Source organism: Aedes aegypti, chromosome 2, assembly GCF_002204515.2.
Source record: "Aedes aegypti strain LVP_AGWG chromosome 2, AaegL5.0 Primary Assembly, whole genome shotgun sequence".
NCBI classification, from domain to species: domain Eukaryota; kingdom Metazoa; phylum Arthropoda; class Insecta; order Diptera; family Culicidae; genus Aedes; species Aedes aegypti.
Window position 1 is genome coordinate 92,049,676 of NC_035108.1, and position 22,475 is coordinate 92,072,150.

General features: G+C 36.8%; 1 protein-coding gene across 1 annotated transcript in view; it reads left to right on the plus strand.

The window, feature by feature from the left end:
* LOC5578974 (protein GDAP2 homolog) overlaps positions 1 to 22,475 on the plus strand; it is a gene marked incomplete in the record, with an annotated part of 352,509 nt that overhangs the window by 161,667 nt on the left and 168,367 nt on the right. Inside the window, 2 exon segments of the mRNA XM_021841532.1 lie at positions 9,543 to 9,621; positions 9,710 to 9,879. Of these exon segments, the coding sequence (XP_021697224.1) occupies positions 9,543 to 9,621; positions 9,710 to 9,879 (249 nt within the window).

The following is a 22,475-nucleotide window of genomic DNA, read 5'->3' on the forward strand; positions in this document are numbered from 1 at the left end:
AGTGTAATGAGTGCGCCGTGTTTTTAGTGTCGTCAAGCTTGTGTACATATTCTACGCGGTGCGTGCCGATGGTCAGGCATAATGATAAAGAGCATGACCCATAAACAAGGGGAAATCAAAGTGCTTGAGTTCCACAATGTAATGACTGAATGTATACACCCAAGGATGAATCATATGTTTGTGGCTTGTGTGATTTCACGATGGTTCATTTAAGTAGAGTTTATTTTACATGAAGTAATGATATTCTCATTAACCCGTATAGGCCTGAGTGAAAGCAAAAGTACTGGAACCCTCATCACTCAGAGAATTCTTAACGGATTCAAATACTTTTTTGTCAGTTCACTGGCCCACATACCGTTAAGTCACCAGTCACCGTGCGGCCTCCATTTACCGTGCACATATACAAATTCCTACAGAATATTCATACAATTTTCACAAATTATTCTATTGTCAGCAAAATAAGATAAAACTGATGAAATGAAGTAGTTTTTGTTACAAAGCATTTTGAAAAACCTAGTTTATGTAGTCAAAATCGTTAGTAGAAACGCCAAAAATTCACATTTTTCATTTTAACGATAGAGTATGATTTTTTTTCTAAACTTCTACAAGTTTTCACTGTGGATACTATTAGTAAGATGTATTTCATCGTATGAGCAATGAGATTTTATGCAAATTAGAATTTTGTATTGTGTTGTAGTCGAAACCCAAATGCACGGTGAATGGATCCTTTTCAATATACAGTGCTGTTCTGAATAATAGCAGCGCATGTCGATTTTCATACAAAATGCTCAACTTTGACATGCTGTAGTTTTGTTCCCTTTCAAGCAATCGAGCTGAAATTTTCTCCACAGAACTACAAATATGATCAATTTTGTAACTACAAAATTTCAGTTTTTTCTGAGTCCCTGCCGAAAAGTGAGACACTAGGTGAAATTTTTCGAAAAAATAGCAGTAAAATGTAAACTAATAGGAAACAGAAGATAAGATTTTAATTCTTCATCATCGAATCATTTATCTTTTTTGCAATTTCTCGTGAAATTCGTAGTTTTTTTTCATGATTTTCTTTAAGAATTTAGTGGGCAAAGTTCAGAGATTATTCCGGAAATTTCTGCTGGAGTTCATTAAGTGATTATTTGCAGTGGAATTCCTCTCAAATTTTCCTTAGGAATTCCTCCAACAATTTTATTTCGGATACTCAAGAATATAATTTAGAATTTTCTAAGAATCATTAAAGAAATAACCTTATCGATTCCATCAGGAATTTCTCCAAAGATTCTTTTAGATATTTCTCAAGGAAGTCTCAAGTCCTCCAGGATTTTCCAGTGATTCTTCACTTGATTTCCTTACTATATCCTCCAAGAGTTACGTTTAGAACAAAATCTTTGTCAGATTTCCTTAAGTAAAACTGGATAATAAGTTTGAAGGATAAGTGAAAATATCTGGAAAATAGTTAGTGTATTCTATGGAAAATAATCGGGATAATCACTGAGGAAATTACTGGAGGTAGTATCGTTGGAGTGCTCAAGGATTACCTATAGAATATCCTCTAAGCATCCTTTGAAAAATCACTAGTAGAATTTCTGAGCGAAATAGTAAAGGAATCTCTAGAAACATTACTAGAGAGATCCCTGTTTTAGTCCATGAAAGTATTCCAGATGAAAACGCTAGACAAACCACTTGATGATTTCTTGAAATTTTTCTTCGAGACCTGTGATACGAAATCCATGAAGAAGCTGCTAAATAGCTGCGCTAAAGTCTTGATTTTTTCTCTGAAGCCAGTAGTATATTGCATCAGGATTCACTGCAATCGCAATAAGGAAAGAAAGACTTTAGAGACCATTTTTATTAAAATAGCGACATTGAGACTTTTTGCAGACTTAATAGAGCACAAGTCTCTGGAAAAAGACTTGCTACTTGCTGAAGATTAAAACATAAATAAAATCTGTATAATTTCAATTAATGTACCAAATGATTTTTTTTTTTGTTGACGAAGAAACCCCAAAAACATTGAATTTAACATATATAATCTACAAAGATATGTAGAATATTAAGGAAATCATTAGCTAAATAAATTTAAATTGATTAACGTTCACAATGAAAAACAATTTTTGAACGTTATAAAATAGTTTGACGTAAAAACTTTCTAGTCTATTCTAAAGTATCAAAATGTTCTTCTGGGAAAAGGGCCCCCACCAGACAATGGCCCCCGGGGTCACACATTTGTAAATCCGGCCCTGGGTATAATGGACAAATTAAGCGGATGCTCTTTTAAGATCATAAAATGGTAAAACTATTCAGTAACCATTGGCTAGTTTTCATGTGCTGCATTCATTTTTGATAACAAAAAATCATATCAATTGTCAGAAAAACGAGATTGAAAATTGGTCAAAAACGAGGCTGGATAAAATGTGGTTTCGTGAAATTTAGTGAAAACATTAATTGAGGGTCAATCGTCAATCGTAATGATAGCTGAAAGGGCCCCCCTCAATCATACTAGCAAAAAATATATTTTTTTGCACTTATTTACGGCTAACCATCCGAGTGGAAGTTTAACAACTACCGAAAGCTAAACATTACATATATTTTGCAATTGGATTAAATGTACAAATTGATGTGAAGTTTTGCGAAAAAGTTACACGTCTTCTCAGTGAGAATCGAACTTACGACTCCCTGATCTCTAGTTAGGGCGCGTTACCACTACGCCATGAGAGGACCCATGAACGCAGAAGTTAACCTGAATTCGATTTCAGCTCAATAATCACGTGGTCGTCTTTCGCAAAGTGCACCTCTTTCGGAAGAATTAGATGCCCTTCCATAATTTTTTTGGTTACTTTGCTCCAAAACCCGTCTAAGGCTAAAAGCTTCTAAAAAAAATAAAAATGAAAAAAAAATCAAATCAATTTTGTTATTTTATAAACAAATACTAATCCACGTTTTCCATTGACATTCTTCAATCAAATTCCCGCTGAAATGATGCCAAACATTAGCTTGATTGTCGATTTTCATGTGTTAACATACTTATTATCAAAGTTATCCCATTACCAAAAACATACTTTCAATGAAAAACCAAACTAGTGGGTCACCGTGAAAATTTTCTATTGTGTTCCTTATCCAAAACAAGGATACACGTGTTTTTGGATTTCTTTGATTAGGGTGACCATTACCGATATAGGGTGACCAGGAAAATCGCGACTTTGCAAAATTTTTATTTAAAAAAAATCATAACTTTCGAACCGCTTGACCGATTCTTAATTTTCTTGCACGAAATGAAAGCTTAAGATTTTGACTTTTCGAGAAAAAAATAAAATTTCACAAAAAATGTTTTTTCACATAAAAATAAAATCAAAAATTTTCGTTTTTTCGTGTTTTGAAGGTCTCGGGACCAAAGGGGCTATTGCTGTTCTAATTTTTTCTTGAAAGTTCAGAAAATTTTAGGTTTACTGTCAGCGGTGTACTATGTTTTTTAATTTTTGAGATATTTTTTTTTTATTTTTTAATAAATCAGTCATTTTTAATCGGCGCTCACTGTAGGTCTCAGCGCATTAGATTTTTTTTAATCCCAACTTTTGAACAGCTCACTCGATTCCCAATCTTTTTTTATGGAATAAAAGCATAGGATTTCAACTTTTCAGGAAAAAATTAAAACACTGGAAAAAAATTGTTTGGGGTTTGTTTTGGTTCTGCGACCAAAGAGGCTATTACTGTTCTCTTTTTTTCTAGAAAATTTTACGTTTACTCTCAAATTTTCAGCAATGTATGTTCTTTAGTTTATGAGATGTATTTTTTGAAATTGAAAAATCAGGTATCCCACAATGTTAGATTATTAAAATTCAAGTAAACTTTGATGAAGCACAGCTAATACTGATTTGTATTTATCAATCAACTGGAGTTTTAGGAAATTCACAAATAAACGGAAGGAGGTTAAAATAGGCAGGGACGATCAGTAAATAAAAACATATTCAACTCGATTTCGATATCTTTTATTTTTATCACATATTTCTCACTGTAAAGAAGCAATAAATTTATCATAGTTTAACACTTTTTTCTTCTTCAGAGAAAGAAAATCGTTTTACAATAATATAAAATTCATTCTCAGGCTCGAAGCAATGCACAGTGGATTGGGTTTTTAGGAGGACCTTCAATTGTAATTTTACGTAAAAGTGATGTTCTATAAAATGTTCCTATTTTTAAAACAATTTTTTGATCGGAACGGAAATTAGGATGGTCCCTTGTAAAAACAGATAAACATCAAAACTTTTCAATTGCAAAGAATATCGGTACAGTTTATTCTACAAATTTGAAGATCAGAAAATTTTAAGCTGATTTGACTAAAAAAGTTTTTTTTCTAGCTCTTAAATTGACGAACGAAAAATGCTCCAAAAATTGGGAAAAAAAAACTTTTTTAGCCAAATCAGCTTAAAATTTTCTGATCTTCAAATTTGTAGAATTAACTATACCGATATTATTTGAAATAAAAAGTTTTGATGGTTATCTATTTTTACAAGGTAATAATGAAATATTCTTTAAAATAATTTAATTGCACACGAATATGGAGCAACATTTGGAATGGTCGATTTTTTGAGGTTATCAAAATCAATAATATTTAGAAGTTAGCTGGAAAATTCGACAATTTATAGTTTTTATTTTCAAAAAACGCTTGTTCTTCGAAAGCAACATCAATCAGAAGCCTGATGGAAAAAAAAACAAGCTATTTTTGGAGCAACAGTTTTACAGATGTAATAAAATCATTTTTCGCCGATATTTTTGGAGAAAAATATTTTAAATTTGAAGGGAGCTGATATGAGTAGATTTTTTGGTTTAAAGCACGTCCTGATGGAATTGCCAATATAGTATTACTATTAAAAATAACTTACGCCTTCATAGAGTTAATTAACAACTCCCCACGTCACATTTAAAGCACAATAGAAACTTAATTGCTCTATTTTTAGAAGACCTTTCAAAGCACAATGACAACCATCAAAATTGGCATCACTGTTGTAATAAAATCGATATTATTTTCCACATATTATTTTCATAATATGTTATTCTGAGATTACCAATTGAAATATTCGGAGAAAACCGTTTGCTGTAGATCGATAAATATGTACATGATTTTAAAAGTATGATACTTTTTAGTAAAATGACCATAAACAGTAAAATTTTTAGTTAAGACTGCGGTTCAAACTCACGATTTAGCTCTCATTTATACAAATATAGTTTCTTTAGCAATCTAACAAGTTTTGAACACGCTTTTTACTTTCCTCTTTTGCTAAGAGTGAAAGGATGGTGTATCAGCAAATTTGGGCATAAATGGATAGATCACTAATGCTACCCAATGGCAGTGAATGGTGAAGTATAATCCATTTTTTTAAAGCTACACCTTAAGTAGAATAGAAAGGATACAAACATATAATTTGTTCATAAAAATGAGGATTTTTGTTTTGCGAAAAATAATTTTAAACTTTGACAATCAGTTTTCCTTAAGAGTTTTTGGAAAAACTATTTTCTAAGATCTTATATTTTCATAACATTTTAGAATAATAGTTGAAAGATGCACAGAAAACCGATTACGATTTTATCCAGAAATAAAAAAGATATAGCATAAACAAAGTTTCCACTTTATAAAATGCACAGTTCTTAAGCAGCTAAATCGACTTTTGCTTCAAGTTTCCGACGTTTCGACGTATATTTCGCCTTCTTCAAGGATTTAGAGGCTACGTGTTGCCAATGATTTTCAAGAATCTTTCAAGCTCTTAGGGGTTCCCAAGTTGTGTTTAAAAGTTCAAAAGCGGTTCATAAAATATAACAAATGTGGATTTAGCTCATAAAAATATAAATAAGTAGCGCAACCTTAAAGCCACATCAATATTATGATGTCTACTCCATCACCGGCGCATTGATGGCGATAGACTATGGATATCAATGATGGGTTAAGTTTAGACTTTAGTTTTATTTAATTGAATGGCAATTTATTAGGACGATATATTTTACATTGCTGCAGATGGATTCGAACTATGTTGTGGTCACTGAAAAACATTGATAGCTTATATAACTACCACGTGATCACTCATTCTGTAGTGATCATGATCTAGAGTGCTGAAGGTGTCTGGGTCTGATTCCCGGTCGGTCCAGGATTTTTGTGTAATAAATTTAAATTTTCTTGACTTCCCTGGGCATATAGTATTCATCGTTTTTGCCATAAATACGAGAATAGTAACTTTGGCAAAGAACGCTCTCAGTTTATAACTGGAAGTGCTCTTAGAACACTAAGCTGAGAAACAGCTCTTTCCCGTTGAGGACGTAAAGAAAAAAAAATAGGAAAAATAGAAGAAAGGAGCAATCAATGTACCATACAACATCGTTCGTAAAACGCCATATTGACGACTAACCGAATGTTCGGCCGACAATGTTCATGACATTCGCAAGGAATCAAATCGATTGGATATGTTAAAAATCGTATCCCGGCTGTTTCACCCATCTCTCCGTGATACCCGATCAGTGCGAAAACGAACAAAAACAAACTCCGCTAGCAAGAAGCCAATCTGACTTCGAGTGCGAATGCGACGAGAAAGAGACTGGGTGCAACACACGCACACATTCAGTTTCACCCACTGTTGGTGTCATTTCAAAATTCAGTTTCACCTAGAGGCACTGAAATTGAAAATTGAATATAAAAAATTACAAATGAATTTTATATTACTGGTGTAAGAAAACGGCAATGTGATGCCTCCAGTTGATGAAACATGATTGTCTTTTAATAAAAAAATACAACTTTTGCAATTTGCGGATGTTTTGTGGGGTATTCTGACGGAAATGATTTTTTTCACTAGTGAAATTGAATTTGAATGTCAGTAGTGGATGAGAATTAGTGTAGCAAAAGTAATTGAAAAACTGAATGCACATTCTACCAGATTCGTGCATGTATTGTCAAACAAACATTCACACAAAGAAGAATTCAACGATGACGGAGCCTACTGAGGATCGGCACCTTCAATAAATAATAACACATGCGCGAAAGTTCGTCACCTTGTCGCAGTCTCCGGAGAAATTCAAGCGAATAGGAATATTCGCCTGAAATATCCATCGTCGTCGCTCCTACCACGCTTGTGAAATAAACGTCAATTAGTTTCCTACGCGGTCGAATCTTCAGTACCGTTTTGATTCATCAACACTTATGTCCTCATGTGGACAAAGCCTGACTCTCAGCGTAGTTATTGACTGAGAGCTTTCTCTGCCCAAAGTTGCCATTTTCGCATTCGTGTATCGTATGATAGGTACGATAATACCCTATTCCCTGGGAAGTAAAGGAAATTTCCATTACGAAAAGATCCTGTACAGACCAGGAATCAGACAGACAGACACCTTCAGCATGGCTTTGCTTTGTAGCCGCGGACGCTAACCACACTGTTAAGGAAGACCCCCCTTGTCTAGTCTAGCATACGCTTTAATAAATGATTTGAAGATACGTACTATCGATGGAAGTTGAAAGTTTTGTAAGCATGGTCAATGCCGATTTCGTTAATCGAGGGAAAAATTAAAGGAATGATAACCGCTTTACCCCGCAAAGGGCAGTGCTTTCAGTAGTTATACCACATTCAGCTCACCATACCGGCTCTATGATAACCACTGTTTCAATGCTTGCCCAACAACGATGCAAAAATACCATAAAGCACTGCCTTCTACTTAACGTACATATGATGGGATTTACGATTAACCTTCGAAATTAATTGTCACCTAATTACACCTTTCCATCCAAAACGAACTTTAGCTCGGAGTGTCGAGACGCCTCCACATACCTACTTGTTGCTGTACTGAACCAAATCGCGGATCTTTTGCTTCGTTGTAGGTACCGTACTTCGGAGTAACAAACCCTTAACTTTTGATCTATAAACATAAAAACATATATGGGGGCCTTCCTTCCTACAAAGCAAAGCCATGCTGAAGGTGTCTGGGTTCGATTCCCGGTCGGTCCAGAATGTTTTCGTAATGGACCGTAATGTCCTTGACTTCCCTGGGCATAGAGTATAATCGTACCTGACACACGATATACGAATGCGAAAATGGCAACTTTGGCAAAGAAATCTCTCAGTTAATAACTGCGAAAGTGCTCATTCAACACTATGCTGAGAAGCAGGCTCTGTTCCAGTGAGGACGTAATACCAAGAAGAAGAAGAATAAAGAAAGAGGAAAAATGTTGATTTTATAGTAAAAAGTTAAAATCAACATTTTTCCTCTTTCTTTATTCTGAACCATTCCGATCAATGTTACCCCGCTTACCGGTACTCTACTGCTCGTTTCATGATAATTTCATTTGTTTACTCCACGACGGTTGCGTTCAGTGCCACCACCACTGCATATTGCTTCTGAAATCTGAACGGCGGCGGCGGCGTAGTTTGGAACCTAAGTCAGTGTGTTTTAATTTGTTCAATTGAATATTCCGAACACGATGACACCATTTCCATCTGGTTCTCAAGCTCGGGGAGTCCACAGAACCGGTACTCATTAACTTTTTTTTTGTCACGATGGCGGAGATGTTCAAAAAGATGATGGTGGCGGTGTAGTATGTTGGTAAATTGTTTATCAGACAAATAACTTAAGTTAGATGACAAATCATTTTGGCGAACTGTGAGGTCAGTAATTTATTAATATTTCTCAGGTTTTGCAAAGTGAATGAAACACCAACAGAATAGCCTAACAGAAAGTTATTGGTTGTAATGGGATATCCACCGAACTCATTCTAAAGTGCATTAGCCATTTTTAGCAGTTTTGCTTCTGTAGCATATTGACAATCCACACCCTACACATGCAATATTCAGTAGCTTTGGCAGTGCTTACCGTACATACAGACCTGCATACCTTCAGCAATACCTATATTGCTTTGTTATTACATTGACCCATATTGAATTTGCTACGACAACAGATAAACAGAGGTATTGCTGGAATAAAATAAACTACAAAAACGTTTTCGGAGGTTTCAAATATTTAAAGATTTTCTAAAGCTTATCGAGTCTTGTGGTGTTTGTATCGTTTTATCGCAGTTCTCAAAGCACTCAATTCATATTAAACAATTTTAAAAGAAATCGACTTTAATAGAATAATATTCAAGATGCTGCGTCTGTTTCTCTGTGTTCCCAATCGTGTACAACCACTTCATGCATATTATTTATATAGATTAATTAATCTTCACCAGCATAGCACCACACTCTCCGAAGGGGTACCCAAGCTCCCGATAAGATCAGAAGAAACGTTGCTGGTATCTCTCTGTGGCACAGACGCCAGTTGTGCACCACATGTTGTTATGCACTTTCAATATTCAAATCTTAACCTGATTGCATGCTCCTCGGTTCCCCGAGTGTAATTCCCACTGAAAAGACGTCTCCGAACTCCAAACTGTGCACCTGTGCTACATGACAAACAGTTCCCCTGAGAGGGGTACCAGCAGATGAGAAAACAAGTTCCTTCCCGCGCAGTTAATGTAAACGCCTCTTTTCCTCTTCTGTCTTTTTTCTTTGCTCACCCACGCTGATTGCAACCCAACCTAGAGCGATGAGACTGGTGTCTGACATCTACAATGAGAATATTGAACCGTCACTAGGAGGAATCACAAAGCCACTTATACCAGTAACTATATGAGATTTGAGGCGAAAATTTGTATTAAGCAACTATCCTTACTAATCGGCTGTTGTTTTCCTAAAATTCCAAATTGCAGCACTACATTACAGTTGATAGCCTAACGCCCTGGGGCGCCAAGGACAGCAACAGCCAAGGAAACCGTCTCCGACCAGCCGACTACAGTCACATTCACAGCGCTGAGGGTCCCCGGCACGAGGCCAGTCCGTTTCCGTGTGATGAGCAGATCAATCAGCGATTCGTAATCTGGTAAGTGCTTCCGAACGTTGAACTCATCGGCCGAAAGCAAAATACTGCAAAGTTCGAAATTCCTATCGTTGTTCTTAGTTTCTGTTACAATTTTGGAGTTTTCGTCTAAAGGCTGAGTAGCCCGTCATTCCTTTTCGCAGTCATGATTGAATGCAGCTTGCAATTTCAAAGTAAAAATCTCAGTCCTCGTAATTCATATTGCTACCAAAAAGTATCATTAGATGCGCTCATATGCCGATAGCATGCTGATACTTTTTCAGCAATTTCAGTGAAAATATTATAAATAAGCCATCGTTGCCAGTATTGATAGCATCACTTTGAGTCTTTATCACGACAGTTGAATAATATTGGTTGATGTCGTACATAACCTTCAACATTCCTGGCAGCACTGCCAACGAGCAGCTGACTTGAAATCGGGTGATTGTTTTTAGCACGGTTTTGTAAGTTTTAAGTTGTTACCAGCAGAAATCAACTGAGTGATTCCAAGCAACAGCACCAAAATTTGGTAAATTTTTTAATTCATTTTTTTCTATTGAGCTGAAACTATGCACAGTTTTCCAGTTCCATCTAAATCGTCATTTTCCGATATCAAATCTTCAAGTTGAGTCACGACTAACTTTTCAAAAGGGTGTACGTGAAAATGGTTCAAAAATATTCAAAAAGCTGCACAGCAAAAACGGTTCGTTCGATTGTTAGACAACTAAAGAAACAAAGTTAGACAGCTAAATAAAGATTCAAAAAAAAACACAGTAAAATTTTTTTTTTTTGCATTAAAAAACATCATTTTTGTCACAAAACCTCAAATATCTCAAAACCCTATCGGAATACCAACGTAATTTTTTGAGGGAAAACGGTCCATTATATTAGCTATCTACCATAAAAATTTGGTGATGGTAAACCAATAAACAAAAAAGTTATGACATTTCAAACATGTCACAATTTTCACATTTAGTAGAAAAAAAAAATTTTTTTCGGTGTAAATTATTACGGGAACCGCAGTTTGTTGCTGATTTTATTGTTAAGGGCCTTGCGTGAATTAAACAAGTCGTTTTCATGTATTCATTAGTATTATGTATATTATATGCATTAATATTATGTATATGTATAAATATTATATGTATATGTATATATGTATAAATTAAAATGAATTAACAGATTACACGAAAATAATTTTTTTTTTACCAGGATATTTTTTTTTAGAGTATGATCGATGAGTTTCTAAATGTTATATATAAACTTTAAAAGTTTTGGATTTGGGTATGCGTCATGAGATCATGAAAACATTTTATTAATACTTATTTATTTATTTATTGTTATTCAATTTTTTTACAATATCGAACACTTTTGCATCATTATCAGTACAGTTCGAGTATAGTTTTGCTTTAATTTTATTTTCTGACAATGGAATGAAACAGTGAAATTTTTGGGTTCCTTGGATCGTTTTCGCGTTATTATATTGCTCGTGGAGCTCTGATGCCGTTAATTCGTACTCTTCAGTAGTAGTAAAACAAAATGATAATTTTGTTAAATCTTCTTCTTTTCTGCGATTCGCCCAATCAAATAGTTCTTTTGCAGTTTCAATTGGATGCTCACGTTCTTTGGCTAAACTTGCTCTTGTGGCCATGCGCTTTATGGTTCCTTCAATAGCATCACAAGGACCTTTGCCATGTGACGTAGCAAAGAAATGCCATTCTGCATCAATTCCGTACTTTGATTTAAATTGACATAGGCTCGAAAAATTCTTACGGTTTTTGTACTGCGATGCTGCTCCATCAGACATGAAATATATCTTTCTGATTTCTTTATCCTTATCAACTTTTTACGCGTTAATCATTTTGGCAATGAACAAATTTACAGATACTGAGTCGTGTCTTAAATCTTCGGAAATTACAATAAAACTAAAATGTTCAATTTGCGTACTTCCATTGAATAAATAACGAATGGATGAATTGTAGCTTGTTGTACGTTCCAGTGATGGGACTGCACTTCATCTTGCAATACAAAGCTATAGTTTTCAGAAAAATCACAAATGACTAAAAATTCACCATCTTGTAATGTATTTTTCGTATTTTTTAAAAAGCGGGATTGCTCTGTTTCAATAAAGTCGTGAGGAATTAAACTTTTTAATTTCAAGCAAAAAAATGACACAAACTCATCTACAGGTTTTACAATAGTTTCTAGGTCACACCTATCCGTGGTCACCCATTGCTCAAATGATAACTGATCAATATAATTTTCTTCAAACTCAGCGAATAAAGTATTTTCCAATGATGAAGAATCTGGACAATCCGAACAAGATCGTAGATAGCAATTTGATGTTGTATTTTCACACAAAAGACTACCAGTTAACATTTTAATATCCTTTGATAAATTGATTCTTTTCAAACTATGTAAGATTAGGTTAATATGTTCGTGTGTTGTGCACACACAAACATTATGTGTTCCTGAATTGGATAGAAGCTTGCATTGCCTTGGACGAAGGCTTGCAAATGAGGAAAAACCTACCTTAATATTTTCGTTAATTTCCTTGTAGCGTGTATACGCTTCTTTCAAAGTAGTCATCATTAATCGTTTTTGGATTGCTTGACGCTTTCCATCTTTTTTTACAGATACATAATCTTTTTGGCCAGGCATAGCTCTACTTACTTCATCGTCTTCAAAATATTGAATTATTTTTTCTTTTGTCTCATCTGTTAATGAAGTACTCGACCTAGCATTTTTGGTTGCAAGACAGTTATTTTTGAATTGTTTTGCCTCTTTTGCGTTATTTCTGTTGGTTTTGAACTCATCAATGGCGTCTTGAATAGACCACGAGCTTGGCAGCATCGACAAAATCAATAATTTTTCTTTCCTTGTCGTGGCTAGATTCGAGAACCTTTCCTTCATATTCATAATTACCTCATCGTAGTCTGTATTTTCCACATCCTCAGGTCCTAATTTGAAGAGGTTTCTTCGTACAGCTTCGTTGATTTCACGGTATTTTTTCTCGGGATAATTGACGTAACCCATCTTCGTCCATTTAATCGGAGTCACTTTTATTCCAGCTATCCCTTCGTTGAAGCGTTCGATGTTGACCTTCTGGATGCACTCATCTTCTGATTGATTTGTTGAAACAGATGTCGCTGATGGTACCGTGGCAAGACTATCTGCACTTGGTACTTCTGGTAACTCCTCAGTTGTTGTCGGTGCATCTAGTAATTCCTCAGTTGTTGTTGTTTTCGAACTTCCTGCAACCTGATCCACCGATGATGTACAGATTGCCCGTTTGTCAACGTTTAAACGGCAGGACGTACAAATGCGTAAATTTGTATTCAATGTAGACATTGGAGCATAACCAGCCGCTTTCAGTTTATCTATGGTGCTTTCGGTGAGATTTCGTAGCTCTTTCGAACACTTTTTTTCTGCAAACGGCCTGCAACAATTGAGAAAGCGACTATTCATGTTGCTCGTTAGATTTTAATAAACAAAATCACTTTTAAGTTTTTACTGACTAGTTTGGTATCGTTTGCTTGACTGAAGAAAAATTTTACAATTATATCTTTTATAACCATAGTGGTAGTATATTTTTAGCTTTTTTGTGAGTATGTTCATGGTATGTACCTATCATGTTTTTGATGTTGTTGAAGTTACTCGCTTTCTCCCAAATATGATTAACAAAGTCTATTCTCTACCAAGGCGGGTCTATACCCAGGTGTAATCAGATTTTAACTTTGTGGAGAAAACCAGCGCCGAGAAAACCGACATGCTTTACGTATACTACATCACCTGGGTATAGACCCACCTTGTTCTCTACGAGGTAAACTTTTTGCAGGTAAACTAGTCGTATACCTGTATAGAAAACTTTGTTTGTAGCTTTTGTCTTCAATATTAGATTTCTTATAGGTTTCTTCTATCAAAAGGTTTCAACACTATTGAGAGAATTTTTCTTCAGTTACGTACAATAAAAAATATGACACTATCAAGACTTTAGATCACAACACTGGATCGCGTCTAACTTTCTAATAGATGCTATAATAGTTATGAATAATTAAATAAAATATCATGAAAACAACTTGTTAACCTCATGTGGTACCCTTAACAAAAAATTCAGCAATAAACCGCGGTCCTAAAAAAAATTAACAATGAAAAAAAAAAATTTTCACTAAGTGTCAAATTTGTGAAATATTTGAAATGTCATAACTTTTTTGTTTATTGGCTTACCATCACCAAATTTTTATGGTAGATAGCTAATATAATGGACCGTTTTCCCTCAAAAAATTACGTTAGTATTCCGATAGGGTTTTGAGATATTTGAGTTTTTGTGACAAAAATGATGTTTTTAATGCAAAAAAAAATTTTTTTTTACTGTGTTTTTTTTTTTGAATTTTTATTTAGTTGTCTAACTTTGTTTCTCTAGTTGTCTAACAATCGAACGAACCGTTTTTGCTGTGCAGCTTTTTGAATATTTTTGAACCATTTTCACGTACACCCTTTTGAAAAGTTAGTCGTGACTCAACTTGAAGATTTGATATCGGAAAATGACGATTTAGATGGAACTGAAAAACTGTGCAAAGTTTCAGATATTTTTGAAATGGTCGATCAGAATCGACTTGCATGCCTCCGTGGAATCCCTCGTATATGTGTTTAAACTTCGGGATATCGTCAATTTAAACACATCTAGACGGATTTCTATGTCCTTTATTTCTTCGGACCTGACATAGCTATGAAGTAGAAAACATTAAATATGGTTGGTGTCCACTCAAGAAACCGACATGGAACTGATTTATCGGCAACGCTAAACAAAGAACACTCTGAATTGAAATCCAAGTGCAACAAGAAAAACAGGTATGACTTTTCAATAAGATGGGCTGCATCAAGAGTAAGATCTAGGGATTGAGCAACGTTCACTGGGCTTACATTGAATGACCGTGTTGATTCGCAGTGTCCGGATGCTTCAAATCCCGGACACCGGCCTTAAACCACTTAAAAATTATGTTTTCGACAGCATTTAAGCATGGGGAATGCAGAGGACATCTTAATTATGGATTCTACGAGGAAAAATAGAAATTTGGCTCACAAACACCTTGAAAAAGGCTAGTGTCCGGCTTTCGAAGCGTCCGGCAATTCGATGCAGCACGGTATACAGATCGTCATCGGGAAAAAATCTACTTTAGTCAGGCTTGCGGTTCACCGAGGATTAAACTTACTGCTCAGCATCTAGACATACGCTTCGCTCATCAAGTGGGATGCTATCAATGAGAGAATATCGTTGCTAGAATAAGGCAAGAATAAGACCACAAGTAGAATGTCACTAGTCCGAAAGGATTGAGGAAGGACGTTAGGGTGCATGGGTTGAAGTATTGAAACGGTTATCACTCTTAGAAGGTCGTTAGACTGAAAAGTCGTGAAGAAAAGGGCTGTTAGACTACTGAAATGGTTGTTGAGCGAAAGGGCCTAATAGATAAATGACCAGTGAGCCAATAAGGTTTTTTTTGGGATTTGAACCACTGCTACCATTAATTGATCTATTGTGGTATACCCCTGTTTACTATCGCAACGTGCTCAGTACGGAGAGTTACTATTCAGGATAACTGCCGTTATCTGATGATGCGAGGTATCCCAATCCGGAATGACCTTTAAATTAAATTTAACTACTAGATTAGGATTCTGTAACCAAATTTAAGAAGGATTTAGAATGCCCTTGTTGAATTATTATATCCTACTTGCAAACAATGCTGGACAGACACAAAGCAGATGTTGAGAGGTCTCTTTTTCACAGCCACAAAACCGACAGACATCAATTTGACTTCGACTTATCTTTTTCAAATGATATCTTGCCGGACAGTGTCCCGTAAGCAGCCCAATAAATATTCTTAGTAATTTTTTATTTAAATTCAAGTTTTTTTTTTCCGTAATTTGTTTGTTTGGAGTTATGAAGAGCCAATAAGGTTGGAAGACCTAAACACGCAAAACAAAAATTGCAAGGTCCCACCTAATAAAATCTCTGCATAATAACAATACAAGAATTGTGTTGTGTCCGCCGGTAGCTCATTGTATTTGAACGTTTTTTTTTTCCATTTTATCCAATACATACAAACATTCCCTTACAGCGTAGAATGCACGAATTCATATCTAAAATAACATCGCTCCTCTTTTCGAATTAGTCGTGTCTCCAATTGAGCGCATTCTTACAACGCGAACTTCAAAACCAGTAAATATTAGAGATGGGCAAAAAGTATCGGAACCGTTTAAAAGATCCGGATCACTTAAAAGAACGAGTGATTCGTGGCTATTTTTTGGCGAGAGTCGGTTCATTTGATCAGCACGGATCAGACAAAAAGTGACCCGGAAAAAGAACGATCCGATTTTCTCCCCTATTCTCCTTCGTTCGTTTCTCGGCTTTATTATAACGCTAGACACGTGCCTTCCTTTACGCGCCACGCTACACATGTAAGCAAAGTTCTCTGCTGCACCGTGCTCTCTGCGCTCTCAGCATAGACAGACAGATTTACACCGCCCATTTACACACAGGAAGATGTGAGATAGGGAGAAAAAGTGCCTAGCACATTTTTGCTTCTTTCTTTTAGTTCGGGTAGGGGATATTAGTATATCGTGAGTTTCTGCAAAATAATGTACGAAGAATGAGAGACAGAGAAATACGAAAAGAACGAAGCATCTCGCGCAACAGGGAGTAAACCGCTCTTTTTCTGTTCGTTCTTCTTGTGTGAGCTGCTGAGCCACTGAACCGCTCAAAAGATCCGGCTCACTAAAATGAGTGATTCGGATCGGATCCGTTCACAGAAATGAGCCGTTTTACCCATCTCCAGTAAATATGGGATTTCATCGTTTCGGAGATTTTCAGAGGTGTCAGAGGTTTGATAAAAGATAACACAGAAGTTTCAATACTCAGTACGTTCTCACTTTAAGAGTGAAGATCATCCTTTAAGTTAAGAACTTGATCCTTATGAACATGTATCATATAATATCTATATACACTAAGTTGGGCTCTGGAATTCCGTGTGCTTGTAAAGTTTCAAACTGAACGTAAGCAATAAGTCACGTTTGTCAGCTGGCTTTCAGTAAAATATTTTCTGTAGGGGAAGACGGGGTAAGAGCGCCCGCTGGGTAAGACGGACCACCTTCAGTTTGGCATGAAAATGTACATTACTATTCAAGTAAAATAAAATCAATTTTGTAAGAAATACAAACCAAATACGCATATTTTTCCAAAACATGGGTGTTTCAAGGTGATGATAAGTACATATCTAAGTTTTTTGAGTTAATTAACCCTAAAAATAGTTCAATGTTCCTGTTAATCAATGTAGAATTCATAAAACAATATATTTCATAGAATCACAGAGTACTGATATATTTGTTCACAAAATTGTGTACAAAAACCGTGGTGGTCGCTTTTACCCCGTGGGTGGGCGGCTTTACCCCGTCGCTAAAAATAATCGTGATAAGACATCACTTTTTCAAGCATCAAGAAATAAATTATTTTTTAAAATACAACACATGTGATATTTTTTGATCATGCCTAAGGTTTCAAAAGATGACATTCTGCGTCAAAAAAGTATTTATTGATTCTTGATTTTGACATATGAATTAAATTGCTTAGGCGGGTGGTCTTACCCCGTCTTCCCCTACATCAGCAAACAAACACCACACTGAAAATAATCTACACGTTCGATCCATATTCTTTTCAACATGGATCTGTCGTGTCAAATGGCAAGGTGAAACAATGTGTAAAACTTGTAATTCTGTTAAGGTTTTACTTTGGTTCGATAGCAAAGGCTTTTACATACAATTTCAACGTATTTTACAATTACGATATCAATCACTAGTAGAACTAGTTTGCCTAACATGACAAGGACTTACATTTGCCATCCACGCGTGACATGTTTATTGACATGTTATTTTTTGGGAAAACCGTGCGCCCATGATGGGTGCCTGGTATCAGTTAATCAAGAAATCGTCAATAAATTCTTCAGCCAACTTTTCGAAAATTTGTATATTAACGTGTTTTACATTTGAATTCGGAATGCCGATAGCTACTGGTTTTACACCATCGATTGATGTGTTTTACAATTAGTGAAATTTCACGTGTGGAACACCAGTGATGGAAAGTGGCGAACTCTTCTTCTGAACTGGAACAAAAACAAAACCAAACGCTCCCGAGCGTCAGACCGCTGGTTTACTCGCATCTGTCGGCTCCCGAGTAACCGAAGCTAAAAGTGATTCGCGAACATGTTCGGAGCTGTTCAGAGTCATATTGTGTTTTTGGAAAAAAAGCTTCTTCCCCTCCGATATTTATGGTTTTCAAGGGCATTTGACTACAAACTAGTAGTTTACTGTCGATATGATGGTTATACAATTGATTTGTCTGTCAAAATCATAATAAATCACACGTTGCTCGCTTCCTCGCGAGCAAACGCTCCCGAGCTTGTTGCTACTTCTTTTGACATGTTCTCCCGAGTAGACGGGAGCGGACTTACTCACACTTAGGCAGTTCTCGAGTCTGTGATGTTTGTTATGCGTTGGTATACACTCGTGAGCTGCTTCGTGATGCGAACTTTTCCAGCACTGTGGAACACATTGATCGAGCTTGTAGAATGTTTTCAGTGCACGCATTCTGAGATCTCGCCAAATTGATTTTCAAGCCTGTTTCGGTGTTTTTCAGAGGGGCAAGCTGTATTCTAGTCAGTGCGTAATGTGGTTGGAACTCATAACACAATTTTCAGTAATCCCTGTACCATCGTTTTATAATAATTTAAACTCATTAGGCAGCCATGAGAGTCATGACACAGCCAACCTGTTTCTCATGCATCTCGAAATCGGCGCGGACACAAGCGTATTTTTCCGATTTCTTTCACTTCTTCCCATGTTCTTTGTTATACAATGATGCCTTGTATTGTCGACCATTACAATTTCTGTAAATGCAATGATCTAATACAATTTTTGTATTAGAATCATGCAGAATTGTATTGAAATCTTACAGTCTTGGGTTGGCAGCAAGTTTGCCAGAGGCGTTATCTTTATAAATAGTCAGGATCCTGAGATATTTTCACAACAACAATTTTATGTTCGCTAGCGTCACCTGTTGGCAAAATATCGAATCTCTAGACTTGCATAATAATAATAATAATAATGAAAATGATCGTTAATCTCAATTTCTGTCGTAAAAAATTGGTAAAATAACCATCGTAAAAAGAACGATCGTAAAGAAAGGTTGGAGTGTACCAACTGGAAATATTTGTCACCCCGTACTTCTCAAAAAGGATATGCATACTACACAGCTAAAAATATGTTGTAAATTTAAGTTTATTTTCATGCACATATTTGGAGCATCAAAATAAACCTAAATTTCAACGACCAAACCATTATTTTTCAATTGAATTCACTTTAAATTTACACGATCATGTAATATTCAAGCATTTTTAGTTGAAAATTGGATGTATGTTCATTGAAGTTTACATGATGCTGTAATAACGCATGAATTTGATTTATTTTTACAGTGGTCTTCAGTTTACACTACATTGAAATTTAAATATTTTTTTCTGTGTAGTTGCATCTCTATGAAATCTTGGAGAGTTGTTTCTAGAATTGATAACTGGTTTACGATACCGGCTGAAGTCAGACAAGTAGTCCATCCTGTGTTCAAGATTGTGCAATATCATGACGATGACACTGGAGCTACCACCAGAACTTGAAATAGTTGGTTTTATCGACGACGTAACATATTGGGGTATTGGGTGAGACGATAGAGATGGTGGAAGTCCTGATCATAGAGGCAGGGGACATTTTCGTTAGTTGGATGACGGATGTAATCAAGGAACATATCATACCCTCCAAGCGCAGCTTGAAACATCTTGAATTGATCGTCAACGATTGGCTAAACTTCAACAGTCACATAAAGAAGTCAGCGAAGGCTATATGTCGTCTCTTGCTAGGATCTTGACGAGAAATTCCAGACCAGATAGTCATTTATCAGTTGAAAACGCTCAGTTATAATATGTGTACTGCTTGGGTCGCCGCTTATGACGGCTCACCATAGTAACAAGTCCGATTGAACTTGAAACTATTGAGAACCGGAGCTACAGGTGCAAAGCCCTGATAAAGGTGTATGGTTGGGATGGCTATGACCGTGGTCATCATGTAAAGAACAAACGGACAATGGTCCCTCTAGCACAACCCTGGTTAGGTGGCCTATTGAAGACTTTTCACCAATCAAGAAAGGCAAAAGTAGAGCAAACGAATTGATTTTATGGCAACAGACCCAGAAACGAATAAAGTACAACGATTGGAAAGTTGGATCTTGGAACATGAGAACTTTGAATGAACCCGTGCGTGTTGGACTCCTGGCTAGTGAACTACGGAATGTCGGCGTGAGCGTGGCAGTTATCCAGGAAATACGCTGGCCGAAAATCGGAGAACGTGAATTTCGAGCGGTTGATCCCATCGCCAATACTTCATTCAAGTCGCATATCTACTACAGCGGCGGCGGCAGAACGCAGAACGGCAGAACGTTGAATTGGCTTTTTGGTGATTGGGATGCATATTCTTCTTCTTTCTGGCATTACGTCCCAACTGGGACAGAGCCTGCATCTCAGCTTAGTGTTCTTATGAGCACTTCCACAGTTGTTAACTGAGAGCTTACTGTGCCAATGACCATTTTTGCATGCGTATATCGTGTGGCAGGAACGAAGATACTCTATGCCCTGGAAAGTCGAGAAAATTTCCAACCCGAAAAGATCCTCGACCGGTGGGATTCGAACCCACGACCCTCAGCTTGGTCTTGCTGAATAGCTGCGCGTTTACCGCTACGGCTATATGGGATGCATATGAAGCGAGTTATTCGGTGGAAACCGGTAAGCAACCGAATCTGTGCATTGAGAATAAGGGGAAAGTTCTTCAACTACAGCCTGATCAGCATATATGCGCCAACGAAGGATAAGCCCGACGACACGAAGGATGAGTTCTATGAGAGCTTAGATAACAGCCCAAAACAAGACGTCAAGATAGTCATCGTCGACGCAAATGCGCAGATATGGGGAAAGAAGATTTCTTCCGACCCGTTTTTGGAATGGAGCGCCTCCATTCCGTTACTTATGATAATAGCATGAGGCTAGTGACCTTCGCTGCTGCTACAGGGATGGCAATCAGCGGAACCTACTTCACACCCAAGAATACAGCACAGCAGGCGAGACCCGAGTGGCGAGTTCATGAGTTCATGAGAATGCTACGCTGTACAGTACCGCCAGCAGCTAGACGAGCAATTGGGAAGAATCGGTGTTTCTAGAAATGTCAATAGCCTGTGACAACAACGGCGCGGAATGCGATTGGCACTGGTCAACGACGAAGACGAAACGCCTGGTTCGATGAAGAATAACAGAGAGAGACAGACATGAAGAGTGTCGTCAGAAGCCGTATGCCTGTGGCCGGTATCCGACAGAACAGAGAGCGGTAAAAGGCAGCAAGAGTCTAAGGATAGTGAACCAACCGCAGAAAGAAAAGGCAGCACGAAGAAAGTATGGTAGCGCAAGATAGCATGAACTGGAACAATTTGCGAAGATTTTATGCAACGGTCAATAGCGCGCGGCAATTTACCGTGTGCAATGATCAAGAGGGAATTTGCTGACCGATAAGACGATGGTGGTTGCCAGGTGGAAAGAGTACTTTCAGCAATTGTTAAATGGCGACAATGGAAATTTAGCGAGAAACAGGATGAACATTGATGATAACGATCAAGCTGTGGACCCACCGAACCAATGTGATATAAAGGAGGTGAGGAGAAAGTCGATGTGTGCTTGCATTAGTGCAGTGTAAAATCAAAATAAACATTGAGGGGAAATGGGTGACGTCATACGGGTTCATTCAAATGCTGTGAGTGGGCAATGTGCATATTGGTGAGAACTTGTCAAGGGTAGACGAGAAAACCTCTGCAGCCAACTCCTAAATTTACAAGTGTATCAGATTGCAGGAGTCTTGTATTCCAGCAATAAATTTGCGGATAAATTTGCTCTTCTCTGTTATAATGAATATTAGCACTACATTCATTGAGGAGATGTCGATAAAATTTCATGCGCACCCATTATTATCCAGTACTTCACGGCTCAGTATTTTACGGATTAATATTTTACGGGTACCTTCAATGGTTTTATTTCCTGCATTGTAGAGTTCGTCCTAAAATAAAAGAAAAATTAGAACTAAATAACGTAAATCACCTGTAGCGCCATCATCCCGTACTGATTTTTTCCATGTTTTTGTTTGAGTAACAACTCACATAACAACCTTGGTAACAACAGGGTGGCTAGCAACGAAGCCTCCGAAACTTTCGATAACAAACGGTATGACGTCACACATAGTCACGAATCAATGCACATTGGTCCCAAAGCCATATCTAGGAAGACAAAAATGATTGCGCCTAAACCGTCAATTTTAGATGTATGGTGTCTTCGGCAAAGTTTCTCCATATTTTTCAGACATTGTTTTCAGAGATGTGAAATTAGGGTGGCCCAAATGGTTTACGAGATCAGCACATAAACTTTTTTTCTGACGCATTTAGGATTACACAATGTTCTACAATGTTTTAGAACAACCGATTTGGAGCAACTTTG